The 18,461-nt window shown below is 46.3% G+C and overlaps 1 protein-coding gene across 5 annotated transcripts in view; it reads right to left on the bottom strand.

The window, feature by feature from the left end:
• Window positions 1-3,979: 3,979 nt before the first annotated feature.
• Window positions 3,980-18,461, bottom strand: part of GRIN2B (glutamate ionotropic receptor NMDA type subunit 2B) — a 207,213-nt gene continuing 192,731 nt past the window's right edge. For all 5 annotated transcript variants that reach the window (XM_030002910.2, XM_030002912.2, XM_030002911.2 and 2 more), the window contains 4 exons: window positions 13,593-13,753; window positions 11,307-11,494; window positions 9,273-9,511; window positions 3,980-7,403 (listed from right to left, as the gene is read on the bottom strand). In XM_030002910.2, the coding sequence (XP_029858770.1) occupies window positions 5,496-7,403; window positions 9,273-9,511; window positions 11,307-11,494; window positions 13,593-13,753 (2,496 nt within the window). In that variant the 3' untranslated portion in view covers window positions 3,980-5,495. The remainder of the gene's footprint in view (window positions 7,404-9,272; window positions 9,512-11,306; window positions 11,495-13,592; window positions 13,754-18,461) is intronic.

The following is an 18,461-nucleotide window of genomic DNA, read 5'->3' as shown; positions in this document are numbered from 1 at the left end:
AGCCCTTGTGGGGACAACAGTCGGGTCCCACTAGTTACTATCTCAATGTGCCCTGCAGCATCCAGCAGCATGGTAGGTGTGTTCCAGGTGGACACACCAGGTGTGTTCAGCAGCAGGGAAGCACTTATGGGAAAGAGTGGGTGCAGACGGGGATCGTGGCTTGGAGTCCGTCCCCATTTGTTGCCAGCAATCCAGTTCCCTTCTCGCACACGGCTCCCAGGGGCTCCTGTGGTGAGCCAGGCAAATGCCATGGAGAGGCAGCATAATTGGACCCTACCCTTTGCCAGCTTGGATTGAACAGGAAAGGTGAAGTGTAATTCCTTAGAGCGATGGTGCAGAGAGTCAGCACAAAGTCCCTTCATCAACACTCCTCATCTTTATCCCCTCCCCTTTTTCTTTTCTTTTTGGCAACCAAAAATACGTGGGGAAGTGCAACCTCCCACCCTTCTCCATGGGAAGGGCTCATCAAAGGTTGCTTGACGGGAGTGGAGGATGTGTGAAAGGCCTAAGTCTGATCATTGGCTGTGTTCCCAGGCTTGCTTCCATCTGTTGATAAGCAATGGAGGTGGGAGGATATGCCACATTTGATAGAAAGCTCTAAAGCAAAGACTTGCCTATAAAGATCCCTGAGGTATCTCTGATCACTCTAACCAGTCACCACCATCATATTAATTCTCTGTCTCCCCCTCTCTCTTTTGCTGACAATGTTGCTGTGAGAAACAACCCTGATCTGAAGGTACAAAGGGGCTTTATTCAAGATGGATGCTAGTGTCTTCTTGGAGTGAGGAGCTCAGTATCAGCATGCACTGCTGAAGAAGGCAGAAACAAAAAGACCCATCCTGGAAACTCTTAACTGCACCAAATCCTTCAGGACATCACAAAGGAACCTTCCTCCCCCCATGCGCTGGAAATTGAAATACCAATTCCCTATGGGCAAAGTTCATACTTGCCTATTGCTGAGCATTTTGAACCCACTGGGGTTCTCACCTGGAGAGTCCTGACAACGCGTGCTGGATTTCAGAGAGAACGGGATGGTTTTTTGCTGAAGAGGTGGGGCCGGTGTGCTTCATTGTCTCAACTGACAACAAGTCCTGACTGCAGCTTTTCTTTCCTACTTATGATGTGACACGGCAAGTTCTGATACTGCCCTCACTGGGAGGCGTGATGGGAGACAGAGAACTACTACACCAGCCTGTGTTGTCTTGCACTGCAGTAAAAAGCTGGTGTGAATACTCCAAGAAGGTTTATGACGTGGAGATCCACAGCTGCAAGTTCTACCTGCCAGCTGCTTTCGACTGTGCGGGGCACATTTCTGATATTTTTTGAATATTTCCTCCGTCTCCTTCATACACATCCTCCTTCAGCTGAGTACGTACACTCCAGTACCACTTCAGAAGAACATGGCTCATGAAAATACCTCTCAGAGAGCCATGCCTGGGGCTAGAGTGAGGAGGTAAATGTCAGAAACATTGCCAAAGGTGCCTAGTCTTTCCTGGGAGGCTGGCTGCAAATATACAGTAGAGGTCACCAAACTGTAGAGGACGCAATGGTTTTTGCTCAGTATTCTTGTGTGCAGAAACGTTCAGAGAGGGGAAATGTTCCCAGCCACTGCTCCAGAAAATACTGGTGTTTCTACAAGAGAGAGATAGAAATGGCAAGGGAGGGGATGTGGAGTTTTGTCAGGCTCTGGTATGAAATCCCATTCTTTTCTGGACAGGTAATAAACAGCACATGGGTGGTTTTCTAGTATAGACAACACCTGCTGCTAATATTACCTGATTGATTCACTTGAATACTTAGAATGAAAATACACCAAATCTAAAATTCTAAATATATAATCAGAGTTTAATAACATCATCGATTTATTTTCTGGATTATGAATTACACCCTCCCCCCTCCCACCCCTTCCCCTTCATCTCTGTCCCAAAACTTGTTGACCTGTCAGAACTAAAATAAACAAAGCAACCAGAAAAGATCGCTTATAGGAGAAAGGATTAACCTGATGGACACATGGCCTAATCTATTATGGGAGAAGGCAAAATACCAGGCTCCTTTGGTTAGACCAGTGATTCAGTCCAGAATTTCCAGTTCTTCTTTTCTGGTTGCCCTAGAGCATTCGAGTGGTTTGTGGCACAGTTAATATTTGCAGAGCACTCAGAGTGTTAACAGTGCTACAACAGTATCAACACTAGATAATGATTTTGGCAAACTATCATTTGCCAATCAGTGGAACAAGGGACAGACCAGTTCGGAGAAAATACGAACCAATTTTCACCCCAGAACACAAAAATCAGAACCTTTAAGAAGAGATTTGAAAAAAAGTTCCATTAACTTCTTTTTGGTTTGTTTTCGGCTTAATTTCCCTGCAGAGCCACCCTCCAGGTTTCCTCGTTCCAGGTGGGGAGGGACGGAAAAGTACCGAGATAACCGCCAAAGAGATTAGCTGCCCTCGCCAGCTGTCAAGCTCCCCCCCCAAGCCCTTAGAAAATACCAGAAATTATCACGAGCTTTTCCCAGGTCCAAGATTTCTAAACCAAAGTAGCATTGGAGAAGTCTCTTAATGTCAAAGTGATGGTCCAACCTGAGCGGCCAACTTGATGGTTCACCCCACCACTATCAAGACAGTGTAGTGCCTTGAGGCCCAAACTCCACAGAGAGATGCTGGTACAGAGAGTTTATATGCAAAAAGGAATTGGGGGTGTTCCCATCAAAACATGAAACCCTGCTGGCAAGGCTTGAAGTGACGTTCCGGCGTCTTCCATTCATGAAGATAAAGGTGACAGGGCAATACGGGGGGCCTCGGGGGAACACAACACACATGGGTTTCTCTCTCTCTCTCTCTCTCTCTCTCTTCCTCATTCATACGGCCTCGACCCGCGTAAACCGCTTCCAAAAACGCAGCCTGAAAAGTCGTAGAAAACAAACAGAACGGAAACAAACTTCCCCTCCCTCCCACCCCACGACCTGAATATTCACGAGAAGAGAAACACCAATTTATACAAAAACGCAATAAAAAAGAAATATTTACAAATTAAAGGAACGCCTTCTTGGTGGCCGCTGTCAGAGGTGTCTGACAAGCTGCCGTGTGTTCTGGATTGCAGATCGCTCTGTTAATTTGTTTGGTTTCTTTTTTTTTTTTTTTTTCTCCTTTTTTTCTTTTCCTTTTTGTCCTTGTAATGAGAGAAGAGGGAAAGAATAAGAAGTTCCCTTACCCCAAAGACTAAGGGGTGGCATTACAAAGACTCTCCCCCTCTTCCCTCCTTAATTTCCTCAGTGAAATATAAGAAAATATTCCCCTCACCAACCCTGCCCACCCGCTTCTCACACTCTTTGACTTTACAGGCAAATCCCACCCTCCCCCCGCCCCAGCTTTAAAAAATAAATAAAATAAATAGGTAAATAAATAAAAGGCCTTCTATTGGCTTAAGAAGAGAAAGATAAGATAAAATCAACCAGGGTGCAGTGAGGAATGTGAGAGAGGTGGCTTTCAGCTCCAGGAAATGTGGCTCATAAAGACAGGGCTGCCATCTCCTTTCAGAGTCAGTCCCCAGCAGTGTCCCCATGGCCTCAGCACAGGGCTCTCTCAACCCTTCCCCTGGTGAGCCACGGTCATCGAGACACCGGGACTGACCCAGGATAAGCAGGAGAGACTTTGCCATATCTCTCAGGGCAGGAGAGGTCGGCCCACACCCCCACCTCAGGAGAAAGAAGACATATGAAAGGGGAGTTCAGCTTCTCACTCCTACCATTGCTCCCTTTCCTTTAGTTTAACTTGCATCTGAAATGATACAATGGAAAGAAAAAAACACTCCTGTCGATACTAGGTGCACCAGGAAAGCTGTCACTACAACTGCAGGGATGGAAAACCCTAGGCTATTCCAGCTTTGCACCTGTGCTAGTATCTCTCGCTCTCGCACACAGAAGCACACATACATGTACACACACCTCAGCCTCGCACGTCTTGTCTTCAGCCCTCAGCACGAGTTTCTGTGCTCTCTGGCATTTATTCAAGCACAACACTTCCCAGGAAGACAAGCCGTGTACTTCCCCCGTACATTCAATAGCAAATATACATAAATATTTCCCATGGGTGCGCATACCCTCCTCCCATTTCCACATGTGCAAGGAGGCATTGAAACAGTCCACCAGCACCACCGCCACCACACGCACCCTTTCATGGCATGTTTTTCTCCTCTCCAGCACCATGCCAGCACTGGCAGAGGGCACCCTATTCTTTTTGTTCCAACCTGGTGGCCAAGGGTAGGGAGGTCAGAAGGATGGAAACTCTTTTTTTCCCTGCCCTCCTCGCTGAAAGGACATGCCAAAACAGGCTTGGTGTCCCCTGAAGCGACAGTGACAAAACTCCCCACCTTTCCCTACTCTTTAGCTCTGTTCCACTGTGTTTGTTATCCAGACACCTTATAGGATCGTGGGTTTATTTTGCTTTCTCCACAGACATTTCAAGTATAAAGTTATTGTATATACTTGCGTATAGGCTAACCCATACTATACACTGCTCCCACCCTTGAAGTATGTCACAACTATTGAGCAATTCACAGCTAACGAACCAACCCTGCACCCCTTTCTCCAAACTCCTCTCATTTCAGTGCAAACCAGCATCCTCTGTCAGAGATCCCAGCAGTCTCCCTGACTCCAGGGTTGCTTTCCCAAAGTCAGACCCTGCTTCCTTCCCATCTCTCCCACTGGTCCGCCACAGATCCAGCGGCTGTAGTAGCCATAGTGAAACTGCCAGCCAGACCTGCAGACAAGCCTTCTCTCCCTCCCCCCACACCCCCCAGCAGACAATTCAAAATTTTAGCGTAAAATTTCTCAGCATATACGCAAATATATATATATATTTCAGCCCTAAACCCCCATAGTCTTCACAAAATAAGGTAACGAGAACCTCAGTATAGCTAACATATAAGTGCATCATCAAGTTAGTTCATGTTATTCCCCCTTCACTTTCTCCACATCTTCAACACTACTCTTTTCTAGGCAGTTTTAGGAAGAGTTGCCTGAACAAGCATATTTTCCTGCATGTCCATTACACTGCTTCTGCTGTCTCCTCCTGCCACACACACACACGTGTGTGTGCACATGCCTTTCTCTGCCGGCAGCCAGCAAAAGTGAAATGCTAGAGTCACTGCCGCTCCCCCTCAGCCCCCCCCTTCCCTGTCTTTTTCTCTGCTTCCTGAAATCACGAGCAAGGATATCCAACTCCAACGTCACTGTAAAGTGCAATGGCCAGGAATGGAGGAGAATGGGAGGAGCGAGAACATGGAAAAAGAGATAAAAGGGGAGGGGTGGGAAAGAGGAGGAGGAAGAGGGGAAACCAAAGAGGTGGCACTTGTCACCAGCGCTGCACTACTCAGAACTCCAGTATCCCACAAACTAAGGACGACCCAGAAGAGTAGCTGATGGGACTGATCCCACCCCACCCTCCCACGCTCCACATACACCCCCAGTCCCTCCCCATGCTCTTCCCCTCTCACTCAAACGTCAGACTCAATACTGGAGAGTTTCTCATAAACATGCCCGTTGCTGGAGCCATTGAAAGCCCTGGGGTTTTTGTTGTTAGGCACACAGGGGTTGGACTGGTTCCCTATACAGATGTCCTTCTGGAAACGGGCTGGCACAGCCCCGTGAAGGGCTGAGACCACCGGCTTGTTGGTGGTGACGATGGCTCGGAAGTCTGGCCTGGCTTTGGGCCCTCCTGCCACCACAGGCTGCCTGAAGAAATAAGATTTGCTGCCGTGGAGCAAGCATTGGTCATCCCCAAAAGTGGGGATGAAAGGGTTTTGGGTGACCCGGTCGGGGTAGAGCGACTTGCTGAGCATGTAGCCCCCGCTGCTGCCGGGGTTGTTGTGGTGGTGGTAGCTGGTGGCGGGCACTGAGGACTTGTTGTTGGCAAAGGTGGTCTCACTGGCTGGCATCTCAAACATGTGGGCATAGGGGCTCCCCTCCAAAAAGCGGCCCTTGTCCTTGAGGCTGACGCTGCGGGGGGCCAGGGCCGAGTCATCCTTCTGCAAGTCCACAAAGGTGTCGTAGGAGTGCTGCCGGCGGAGCTTGTTGCGGTTCTTCTTCTGCACCTTGGAGGCAGAGTTGGAAGGGCTCTGAGGATACTTGGAGGAGGAGGTGGCGCTGGTGGCCACGGGCACGGGGGCAGGCGGCTGGTCCAGCTCTTGGAGCGAGTTGTCCTCACTGATGTCATACAGGTTGCCCGCCTTCTTGCAGGCCTCGCAGCGGATGCAGGCCTGGCGGGTGGAGTTCTGCCCCACCACCGATGGCGTGTAGTTGTGCAGCTTAGAAGGGCAACCACGGCAGAAATTAGCCCCAGGCCGGTCCTCCCAGTCTAGGTTGGTCAGGTTCTTCTCCCACGGCGCTGGGACCCCGCTCACAACGCCATGCTTGTGCTCGTTGCTTCCACCAAACTCACCCGAGCCATGCTTGTGGTGGGCCCTGTTGGTGCAGGATCCACCCCCTCCTCCTCCCGTGTCACGCTTGAACTCATCTCCCCGCTCTTTGTAGATATCCGTCAGGTCCACGTGTTCCCAGTGCGGCGAGTTCTCCTTGGCCCGAAACTGATCCAGGTAGAAGTCCCGTAGCCCTTCCTTGTCCCTGAAGTAGCGCTTGTGGTCAGGCGAGCGGGGTGGGCGCCGACGGTAGGCCAGTTCTATCTCATCAAACTCCCGCCGGGACTTGGCGGAGGCCGGGCGCTTCTTCAGGCTGTCCTTGTACTGCTGCTTCCGCCGCTTGGCCGCATTGCCCTCAATGTTGCCGTAGGTGACCGTGTGAGTGGAAATGTCAGAGACATCCGAGCGGATCAGGTCGTCATGGGCCCCGCTGCCCCCATAGCGGTCACTCTTGAAGGAGAACTTGCCGTAAAGGTCGCCCAGCTGGCTGTGCTTGGCAGGGGGTAACCCCAGGTCCAAGGGCTTCTTCCCAATGGACCGTGACTGGGTGTTGAAGGGGGGGTTGTCACAGTCGTAGAGCCCGTCGATGGAGCTGGTGCTGCCAATGCTGTGGGGGCGGTGGTGGTGGTGGTAGTGGTCCTGATACACATTGCTGTCCTTCAGCTGGAGGTTGCCAAAGGTCCTTTCCACCTCGCTAATATAGTCACTAAAGAGGTTCTCCTCGCAGGGGGGGTTGTTGTAGGACTTGCAGTCTGAGTGGGTGAAGCTGCGGCGGTGCTCGGAGATATCGTAGACTGACGACTCACGGCGGATAAAGTCCAGGGCACTCTGAGGTGAGCCATTGACTCCTGACAGGTTGGCCATGTTCTTGGCTGTCCGAAGCAGGCGGAGGATGTTGGAATGGGTGTTGTTCATAGTGGCCGTGGGGGAGTTCATTGCTGACTGGCGCTCCTCGATGGCCACGCCATGGATGCAGCTGTAGATACCCTGAAATGAGAGAAAGCAGGAAGGTGAGTGGTCCTGCAAAGAATACACGAAAGGCGACCCGGACTGGGAAGCACCCTGTGCAGCAACAGCACGTTCCTGTAGGCCGGCAAGGCCTGTCAGCCTTCCATCATGAAGCATAATCAAATAAAATTAAATCAGACCTGCTCTACCAACACTTGCTGTTCTGCCCCTCTTTCTTGCCCCTCACGTTTTTTCCTTCCCCTCCATTCCTCTTCCTCTGCTTTGCTTCATGTCATATCTGTAGGATGCAGGAATACCTGCTTGCATCTGTAAGTGTTACTCAAATCTAGTAGGTGTAACATGGAATTGCAAATGGGGAAAATAATATCCTTGGGAACAAAAGCATCAAGACAAATGTTTCTGTGTGGATGAGAGGAAGTAAGTCTGTTTTGGCCCTCGAAATTCATCTGGACATCAGTGAATCAACGAGAGAGGAGCTATCTTAAAAAGGGAACAGCTTCATTTGTCATAAACTTAGCTACATTAATCACCAGTGCAGATTAGAAAAGGAAACAGAGAAAGAGCAGGACTGCTGAATAGGTTATTTAGATCTTCTGCATCTGGTTGAGCGAGGTACAATAGAATTTTTAATTGCATTCTGTTAAATTTAACAGTGATAACAGGCTCCAAATTGACATCCCTGAAAGCGGAAGTCCTCTATCAACCTCAAATCAGACAGCAAAAGTGCCCAATTCCTCTGCATTCCCTACTAGCTCATTTCATCCATGACACAGACTGTTTGCAAGGGCTACCGCTAGGAGCAGAAGGAAGGGGTTCATTTATTCCCTAGCCTGCCAAATGGCGCCTGCTGATTAATGTCAATTGTGAAATGGATACCATCACATCATGTTACCATGGTTTCTCAGCAGCTAGCAGATGATTAACACTTTTCAGACTTTTCACCAACCTGGCCCAGGTCTAACAGATAACCCCAGAATGAAAGAATCTGTACTTAGCTAAGGATCACCAAACACAATTCGCCATCTCATCTGCAGACTAAACCAGGTTAGAAACTAACAATATAGAAGAGAGGCTGTGCCCCTGCATTCAAAAGGCTTTGTCATTTCTCCTCAACAATATGTTATGTAGCAATTACATACTGCTTGCACAATCAAAGTTAATTCTGTTATATCAGACACCGAGATAAAAAAATACCAAAATTTGACCTCACTTCAGAATGGATCAGGAGAAGGGACCAGTGGCTTGAAAGAAGAAAAAAAGCTCCAAATGGGACACTGCTAGCTACACTAATAGCAGAAAGATGACTCGGAAATGATTAGAATCTGCTTTAAATGTAAATATTATACCCTAAGGTAGATTTGCATAAAGCAATTGCTAAGTTCATGTGGTCGTCCTCGCTGGAAGGATTTCTGCATGGTTTAGGGCATGGCTTTTGGTTAGGGACTTCTGACTGTCCATGATAGCACACTTCTAGTTAACATAAGGTTAGCTGAACAGCTGCAATATAGAGGGCAATGAAAAACTCCTGAATTTCTAATCATGTTATCCACCATTACTTGACTTACTGTCCCTAGATTTGGCCTCCTCACAACTCACTCTGGAGGAGCAGACAGGTACAGCTAACTTCTCTTTATACTGCATTTTCATTTTCACATGAAATTTCCATTTCTGTGACCAAAATCCAGCAGAGACCAGAGATGTCACAGAAAAACATTAGATGCTCTTGCAACATTAATGGTGAAAAGATGCCAGCCTTTATCCTGCAGACCACCACGCCATGCCACATGCGTGTTAAACTGTCTCGGTGGATTTCCGCATCTCCAGTACGGAATGTCTGGACTGTCTGAATAAAGCCTCTGTTCTTCCCCGCTAGCTAATGACACTCACCCTGCTGATGGAGAAGACCACACCAGGCTTGCCAGAGCAGACACCCATGAAGCAGTGGCGGAATTGCCAGTAGAAGAGGTGCTCACAGATGAAGGTGATGAGGCTGAGGGCCATGGCTGCTCCCAGCATGTAGAAGACACCTGCCATGTTATCTATATCCAGCTGACTGCTCATAACCTCGTTCTTCTCATTGTGACAAATGCCAGTGAGCCACAGCGCTTCCAGCTCCTCCATCTCCCCTAGAAAGACAGAGAGAAGGAAAGAAACAGGTTAGATAGCCCTGCAATGGCTAAAGAGCTCAAGCTGGGGCAGACTGAAAGCAAGAAGCTGATCTAAGGTCATTTCCAGTGGCCATGCTCGTTTTCCACATCTATTACGTCCATAAAATATCCTGACTGCCCTTCTGATAGGGGCAGGTGCAATTTGTCACAGGGAAGGCAATAGGATTTTTCCACAGCCAGATATTAGCCACAAAAAGCTGCACCACAGGACACAGCTATCACACTTGCCAAATGTCTACAGTGAGATCGTGAAAAAGTTGTCCACCAGATGACTGAAGACCTGGCCTCACAAACTTCCACTTTCTTATTAGGTCAATGAAGAGAAAAATCAGTGACTGATACTGGTAGACAAAAATGAGTCACTTCTAAATGAAAACATTGTACATTTCCAGCTCAAAATTCAAAATGTTGATTTTTTTTAAAATCAAAATGTCTGATTTTGAATTTGTTTCCATCATATCCATAGCTCATTAAAACTAGGTACAATGTTCCCAAAAATATTTGTGCATTTCTACCTGTTTTTCTTCCCTTCAATTTTGTCCAAATTCAACACTTCCAAGCCTTCTGACCAATCAAAAATATTACTAATTTGTATCTGCTAGGAACAAATGTTCTGTAGTCTAATTTCATACCCCACTTACTCCCCATTATGGTATTTTCATGAGGGAGAGAGAGATAAACACTCACACACACACACACTTATTGAGACATTTAGAAACAAACTAATTTTGCAGGTTGGCAATTCCTTTCATGCTGTTAGGAAAGTTAGTTTTTCACATTTGCAACCTCCAGTTCAGTGACAGGAGGAAAAAATCCATATATTTATGTGGTGCCATAGCACAGTCTTTAAAACTTTATGGAGAACTTATGTCTTTTTCTCAAATAACACATATTAGGATGTTTAGGAGACAGAACACCTTATCTGTCAGGTGGCCAATTCTCTGTTGAAGTATATCATAGCTATGTTCTTTCCATATTTATTATACCATATGCTATTTTCAGATTTCAGAAAAAAATAAATACTTATAAATAAAATAACCTGTGAATTTTATTTATTCAAAAAAAGGACACAGCAAGATGTAATATGGAATGGAAAGGGAAAGCCAGGAAAATATTATCTAAGAAGGAATTCCTTATCCCATGAATATTTTTTTTTAATAATAGCAATTTCTCTGCAAAGAATGAGACGAGCTAGGTAACTATAATGTTCTGATTAAAAACTCACTCCAAAATACGCTTCTGAGTCTCAAGTCCTTCCTTGGGTTTTTTTTGACTTTTTGGAAAATCTGAGCTAACTCTTTCATCCAGAAATTTTTATCCTTTGATTTTGTAAACTCTGCATGGCTTGATCCTGTCTAGAACTATAAAGCATGGGACAACAACAGAAAGTCCAGTATAATTAGTGGGTTTGGTCATGGCAAAACCTCAAAGGTAGTGAAAAAGTTCACAACAGAAATCTTGTTTTTACAAGACATTCTTTGCACAAGATATTTTTCAAACACGCATCTGAGCCACTTCTATGAAACCTTTAGTGCTTTTGACATTGCTTTTGATGATAGTGCTACCTTGCATCAACAACATAAAACAAGTGACATCCTCACATTTTTGGTGTAATGCCTCTAACAAACCCTTGTTAACGATTTCCTGTTCTCAACTCAAATCTGAAGCACCAGAGCTAGTAACTTCTATTTCTTACATGCAAAACCTGGTATTTCTTAGGAAAACTTGAACTCCTCTTTTTCCTGTCACTTACCATCTCCAAAAAGCTGCAGAATGGCAAGATCAACCTGGCGCTTCCAGCCTGAGTCCTTCTGGATGGCAATGCCATAGCCGGTGGAGGCAAACACTTTCCCACTCCCAATCGTCACCAGCTTGCAGCCTTCATCTCTGCCAGCCATGTAGTTTAGCACTGCTGCATCATAAATGAAAGCATCCAACTTCCTGCACAGGTGCAAGAAACAAGAGGGGTATAGTACAGAAAGACAGAATCTGTATGAGTTCAAAGGTATTCTCAGGTAATTAAGGCAGAAATGAATCTCTTTCAGATAGACTACAATAGGTTGCATCTTCACCTTCATCAGTTAACTAAAATCTGAGCCTAGAACCTGTTAAAAGGTGAAGCTAGATCATAAATGAGGACTGCCTGTTTCTTTCTGACTCTTTGACAACCATCATTTCTGATCTGAAAGAACATTTGGAATACAAACAAACTGCAAGATAAAGATGAATGAAGAGGAAGTCAAGGGGATCTATAGTCCTAAGAATAGCTTATATTTCTGTACTGCCTTTCATCTCAAAGGAACCTAAAATGCTTTATAAAATGTATCAATATTAGATAGCAAAGTAGGGGTTGGAGTAAGGAAAAGATTATCTCCGATTCAAACTGCTGGCATGACTTAGCTGAGCAAAATGTAATTTTTTTCAAATTAAATACAGTCAGGACATCATGTTTAACTCCTCAGTTACTGTGAAAAGCACTACTGGATCTTTACCAATGTCAAGTGGCCCTGATAGCAGCTCTATGGTTTACCATGCTGAGTAGCTCTTTGGTAAAGAGTGCTTAGCTGAAAACCACAAGCAAAATTCTGTTTCAACAGAGAAATCCCCATTATGGGATGGGATGGGTACACAGCACAACAGACTGATGAGAGCCTTCCTCTCACTGCAACAAATTAATTTGGGTATGGGGGGCAGTCTCAGGGGGCTGCATCTTCCACATAACCAAAGACAGCCAATGAGTAAATCCTCCCACTAGATCTGAAATGAAGCACTTTCTGATAAAAGACCAAAGACCTTCCACCTTGCACATTCTCACACCCACGCTATCTTTTCAATCCACCTGCTGCACATGTATTTCCAGTATGGTGATTATCTCAGTTCAAGTGCGTATCTGTGGGGAAGACTGTCCAAGGGTGGCTATGAAGCCAGGATGACATCTACCACAAGTGATGAGCTCTATTTCATCCATAGATTTCCAGGACAGAGCATATTTATTTCCTGGATGATGACTATCCTGGCAAATGTACCTTTCCAGGATGGCATCCAACAATGGTACAATCACTTATAATGGGCTGTGTGCCTCTGAACCTGGCAAACAGGTTTAGAAATATTCAGTCAATCTAGTAATTAAATTGGCTGAACATCTTCATTCGTGCTTTGGAATGAACTTTCTCATAAGAGTGCAACACGAGCATAAGCAAGAATGGTTTTTTTCACTGGGGCTGGGCTCTGACAACCAAAGTGGTCAGCTCAGGGAGGAGGTCTTTAATTATAAAGGACAAAGGCTTGCAAAATGGCATTTTAAGTTAGCTTCTTTACAGATTCGCTGCTATTAAAACAGGATGAGCTGTTCAAACATACCTTTTGCTAATGATTTTTCCCATGTTTCCCAAATTACCCAAGGAATTGCTCCCATTTTATATACTTCCTTATTATTCAAACAACATTTTCTTCAGCCCTTGATACTAAAATATTCCAGAGAGGAGGGCTACTTCCAAACTATTTGCTTCAAGCACACCTTCCACTACACTGTATTAGCTAGTGATACACTGAGGTGGGATTAGTCTGACAAGGCTTGTTTCAGCTTCCTGATTAACATAATCTTTTATACACAGAAGGAGGGAAAACAAAGGAATTTCCAGATGACAATATAAATGCTCTGAGGAAAACTTTGTCCACAGAGGTCTGTGAGCTTTTCCTGTGCTAAGGACACATCAGCATGAAACATCTTGATGAAGCAAGGTCTTCGGGACTAATATACACAAGGCTAACATACACAAGGATACAGAAGAGCCTCTTCTTTTTTTAAATAGTCGTATAAACACAGGAAAACCAAACTCTTATACAGATGTTAATAGAAAAACCTGGCTAAGAGAACCACAGAATTACTCTCCCGTGCTGTGTGTGTGGTCTTGCTATACTTCTAACCATGGAATGATAATGGAGGCTCATTTTCCAAACCCCACAAAAAATTTTCTAGACAAGCATGCAAAGAAGTCAGGTTTCTGTGGTGAGTAAGCATGGATGAAGAAAGCCTCACCCAGTCTTCAGCGAGAACAGTGCATCATCCACCCCCCTCTGATTGAACTTCACCATGTAGCTGTGCATTTCAGGGTAGTTGTTGCGAATGTTCCTTTCTGTGCTGCCATTGGGAACCGTCCCAAAGCGGAAAGGGGGTGAGAAGTCATTGGGTTTCTGGAACTGGAGAGACAGAGAAAGAACATTTCTCACAATCTTTCAGCAAGAAGCAGTCATCTGAATGGAAGAACATAGTCACCTCAGAAGGTAGTTCTTATTTTATTTTACTATCATGTAGAAAACATTATTGAGAAGATATTATATTTCACTGTTTTCAAACACAGACATCTCCTATTAGTGCCTAAGAACCATGAAGTGAATCTGAGCAACCCGGTCTTTTTGTCCACTCTAGATTAAGTGCATAAAATAGCCAGTGATCAAAGATTAAAAGGAGGTTAGGTAAAAGAAAAAAGGAAAACGGAAAGGGAAAAGGTAACAGTGGCTTTGGAACACAGTCAAGGAAAGATTTTCAATAAAATCTATGTGCATTTTATCCACAAAGCGTCATTTAGTTTCTAAGAAGTATCTTTTTCAGCTCTGTGGATGCCTTTGCACTTCCTGATTCTGACTGAAGTAGAAAAGTAATTAACGAGGAGACATCCCTCTCAGAACACCTCACACCCACTTCACCAAACAAATGATCAGCTTTCAAACTTTTGGGCAAATGTCCCAAATGAAATGCTATTAGTGGCTGCAAGTCACTAGTAACATTTGATGCCCAGAACAGAGCTGGCAGAATACTCCAAACCTTTTGCTGCTCCCAAGAAATACATTCATCATAACATTCCCCTACAGCTGCAAGGCTGTGAGATTTTATATGCCACTTGCTTAACTCGAGTCATAATCAATGCTCTCTGGGGTTTTATGAGCAGTAAAATTTAGACTGTCAATTATCAAGACTGCTTAAAACCCCTAGAACAAGCAGACAGGAAGAAGCACAGAATTGTAAGCCAGGAACTGAATAAGCAGTAAAGAAAAAGATGCAAAGGTAGGTTAGAAGGAGAGAAGCCTCTCCTCTCTTGATACATCAAGCAGTAGCTTGCCTGGTGCTAATTCTTGACTCCCATCTGTGACTGTATACTTGGATGAGCCCGAGAAGCACGCTAAGAGCACACTAACGGTCAGAGCAAACCCATTTAACAGCAACAGTTCACCTGGTACACCAACATATACAGTCATGTACTGCCACCTTCTATAGTGGAAAGTGGCTGCAGTCTATAGCTATAACTTAAAGACACGCAGATGAGCCTTGTTCTTGAGTTCTGCGCAAAGCCATTTTGGAACCTGGTCAACTCAGCTGAGGAGGCCAACGCCACTAAAGCAGTGTATCTCTCTCATTCACAACATCTCAGCAATAAGGCCAACCAGGAACTGTGGCTGTCGGTAGGTGAACGCACCATTCATGTCACCTCTTTCTGTGTACCAGTCAACTTATCTGGCTGTGCAAGGAATTGCCTCTCCAGTTTGGATGGTGAGATGGGCTGGCCTGTATGTGCACACACGAGCACACGAGAGAGAACACACGTCCTACTGCTTTAAGCCAATAGAAAACATCATGGCTGTTTTGTGAAACACAGGTTGCCACATCACCAAAAAAAAAAGAGGTTTCACATAGCATAAAACAGGCAGTAAGGTGGCTCTTAGAACCTTGTCACAGCCCCTAGGGATGAAGACAAACTCATAGCTATCAAAACCTGTAATGAAAGCAAACTTTGATGGGAGAAAAATCACTGCAGCATGCTAAAATTATTCTTTTTTACCAAGCTGATTATAGCAGCAGCTTAGGGCACCCATCACAAGAAGGGCATTGCCATTACCAGGCACAAAGGAACACAGTCTCTCCGCTGACATGCTGAAACAGGAGTTTGCAAAGTGGGCAACTTGCTTTCCCAGAGGCTGCAGAACCTCGGCATGAGGGCGGATGGGGCACCCCTCATCCCCACAGAGCCCTCCAACAGAGTAAAGTCAGCAAGGCAAGCAGCAGGCAGGCCCAACCAACACTGGTGTGACCTCAGCTTCACCATGCCCTTTGGAGGGGCAGCAGCTATGACAGCCTCTCTCTGGGCCCAAAGAGTTTTAAGAGAAAAAGAGGCACCATCCAATGTCCATTTTATACCTCCACCCTCCATTCCCAGTGATACAATCTCTAGTTTTGTCTGCTTCCATCACTGCATCTCTGAACTGGAATAAGAAGCATTACAGAGTCAGGCAGGGCTGTGATAAGGGGCACGATCCCACCTCCAAACTATCCTTTGTCCCCCCTGTGTTCAAGGGCCCATCTTAGCAACCAGAGGTGAAAGGCTCCATATTTAATTTTTAATCTCCTGGGCAATCAATTAATAAATGAAAACATTCCTCTTGAAGGAAATGACTGTTTTCAGCAATTGGAAAAGCATGTTTCTAGAAACGGAAGCCAGGCTGATGGCTTCTACAAAACCACATACTGCGCATTCACTCATCATCCCTTACCCCCTGCTTATTCCTCAGTCAGAACAGATCTGCAAATGCAAATTATTCTCCATGCACCCACATGCACACACACTTCAACCATAGCCTGGTGGACAACGAGACAGGAAACAGTCTGAAAAGGACCCATACGGGACCTACACCAGAGATCTTTAGCTTGAATGCCTAAGAGGATCACACATCCCCAGCCACCTGGTTTGGTGTTTGCAAAGCCAAAAGCAATTGATGCCCAGCTGACTCCACAGTCCATGGAGCCAGACACAAGCACCTAACTTCTCCACATTTAAGAAGCAATAGTGGTATGTGCATGCAGCTTTCTGGCAGGAGATGGCAGCTGAAAAATCCCCATGTTTGTTGCTCAGTAGTAGGTGGGCACAGCTCAGACCAGGGATGGAGTGATCTCCAAAGAGCTCTCCAGAGCCAAAACCTGCTGCATCTTTCTGAGCTCGCTTCCACCCTGAAGGAGCAAGAAGACATACAAGTCTTCCCAGAAAATACATGGGACAGATGGGGAAGGAGTGTGTCCTCTCCTGGCAACACAGTGGAGGAACGTGTGTGGAGGAACTGGAGAAGATCCATAAGGAGGAAAGTTAATTGACACTGTTGTCAGAGTTCAGTAAGGAAAGCCACTTGTTTGGCCTCTCCCAAGGGCTGGGAGAGTGGGCCTGGGTCAGAAGAGTCAGCCCCAGGGAAGCAGGGCATTGTGGCAGGCTGGTCTAGGAGTCTGAGAGACATGAGACGGGAGTTGAGGCACGATGCGGCGCTGATTACATGGAGGCAGCCTGTGCAGAGGTAATCTCAATGCCTCGGTCAATATCAACAAAGGAATTAACCACAGATATTGACAGAAAGGGTCAGAACTCAGATTAATGAGAGAACTCTCCCGTCATTTCATGGAAATGTTTCTCCTACCAGAGCCCTAAGTCACACTACCACTCCACCCCAGGCATCTGCAAAGAGGAGCCCTGCGAGGCTGTGGCAAAAAACCGTGCTGATAACAGGGGAGGGGAAGACGAGCAACTGCACCGGTTGCTGCGCAAGCCCAGCTGCAGAGAGTCACAGGGAGAGACAAACAGGGCTGTAGAGGGTCCGCGTTTTAGGAGCCCCTGCTCACACGTCCCTGCAGCAGGAGCCCTGTCCTGCTGCCCAGCTCTACCCACCTCGAGGGGTGACTGCCGGGAGGGAGCCCGCAGGGCTCAGCCTGAGCCCGAAGAGCCCCGGGCAGAGATGTACCCACCTGCAGCCTCCCGCTCGCTCAGCGTGGGGCCTCGGTCGTGAGATGCTCCCCTGGTACCCAAGGTGATGGGACACGCTCTCGCCCATGAGAGAAACCCTTTACAGAGCTGGCTTCACATCAAAGGTGTGGGGGAGGCAGATGCTAGAGATGGGGGTGGGAAGCAGACACCAAGCGTGCCTGAAGGGCTGGGGTAGCTTTGGGACATGAGACGTCTGTGTTCAGAGCCCAGCGGCTGCCCGCCTCTTCAACCCCTCACTCCACAAATTGAAATCGAGAACCACTAAGTCCAAATCGGACCACGGCTTTGGGAAAGTAACCTCTCAGAGTCAGAAAGCAGAAATCTTCCTGCTCTGGAAAGCGATAAACACACAGGCTGGGGGCTATTAGCACTTTCAGAGTGGAGAGCCCCTTTCCCACTCCCCCCCACAACTCGCCACGAGAGCTGTCGGCAGCAGCAGCGAGAGCGGGTTTTAGTGACTTGTCTGGCAGAGCTGTTTCATTAGCAATTTGGAGCCCTGCCGTGCAGAAAGCAGCATTGTTCTCAGATGTTCGAATATCAATCTGCATAATGAAACAGGTGATAGGAGCTCTTCCCATTCAGGCTGCCGCGATTTGAGGGGATTCAGGGATGAGGGGAAGGGTTATGTCTAATTGGCCACAATTAATTTGATGAGAATTTTTTTTCAATATATTGTCTACCACCAAATGGTTCCTACAGAAAAGCGCATCTGCACTTATTTATCTGCCTGATGTAGGCCCTGTTTACACTGTAAAGTGTTTGCCAATAGCATTGAAAGCAGTTTCCCAAACTCAGCAAGCTCTCACAACAAAAAAGGCTCTTTTTTATCAGTCGATCTACTTTTACATTGCTTTAAAAAAAAAAAATCCCCTGCTGGATAACATAATGAGCTGGCAAAACTTGGTGCGAGTGTGTTGTGTGTATGTGTGTAGTGCCTTACCTTTACACAGCTTCTCTGGGAGGGCTTCTTTCACTTTGCAAGGCCCAGACCCTCCAGTTTACATTTTCTACCACAGGAAGCTCCGCAGCTCAGACCCACCAAAATAAGGTCCCCAGGTTCAGCTCCTCTGCTAGCTGCAAGCCCAAAAGAGCTTGAGCCCATGTTAGAT

The sequence above is a fragment of the Aquila chrysaetos genome, chromosome 26, assembly GCF_900496995.4.
Source record: "Aquila chrysaetos chrysaetos chromosome 26, bAquChr1.4, whole genome shotgun sequence".
Lineage (NCBI taxonomy): Eukaryota > Metazoa > Chordata > Aves > Accipitriformes > Accipitridae > Aquila > Aquila chrysaetos.
The sequence above is the reverse complement of the archived record's forward strand: the minus strand, read 5'-3'. Positions and strand labels throughout refer to the sequence as shown.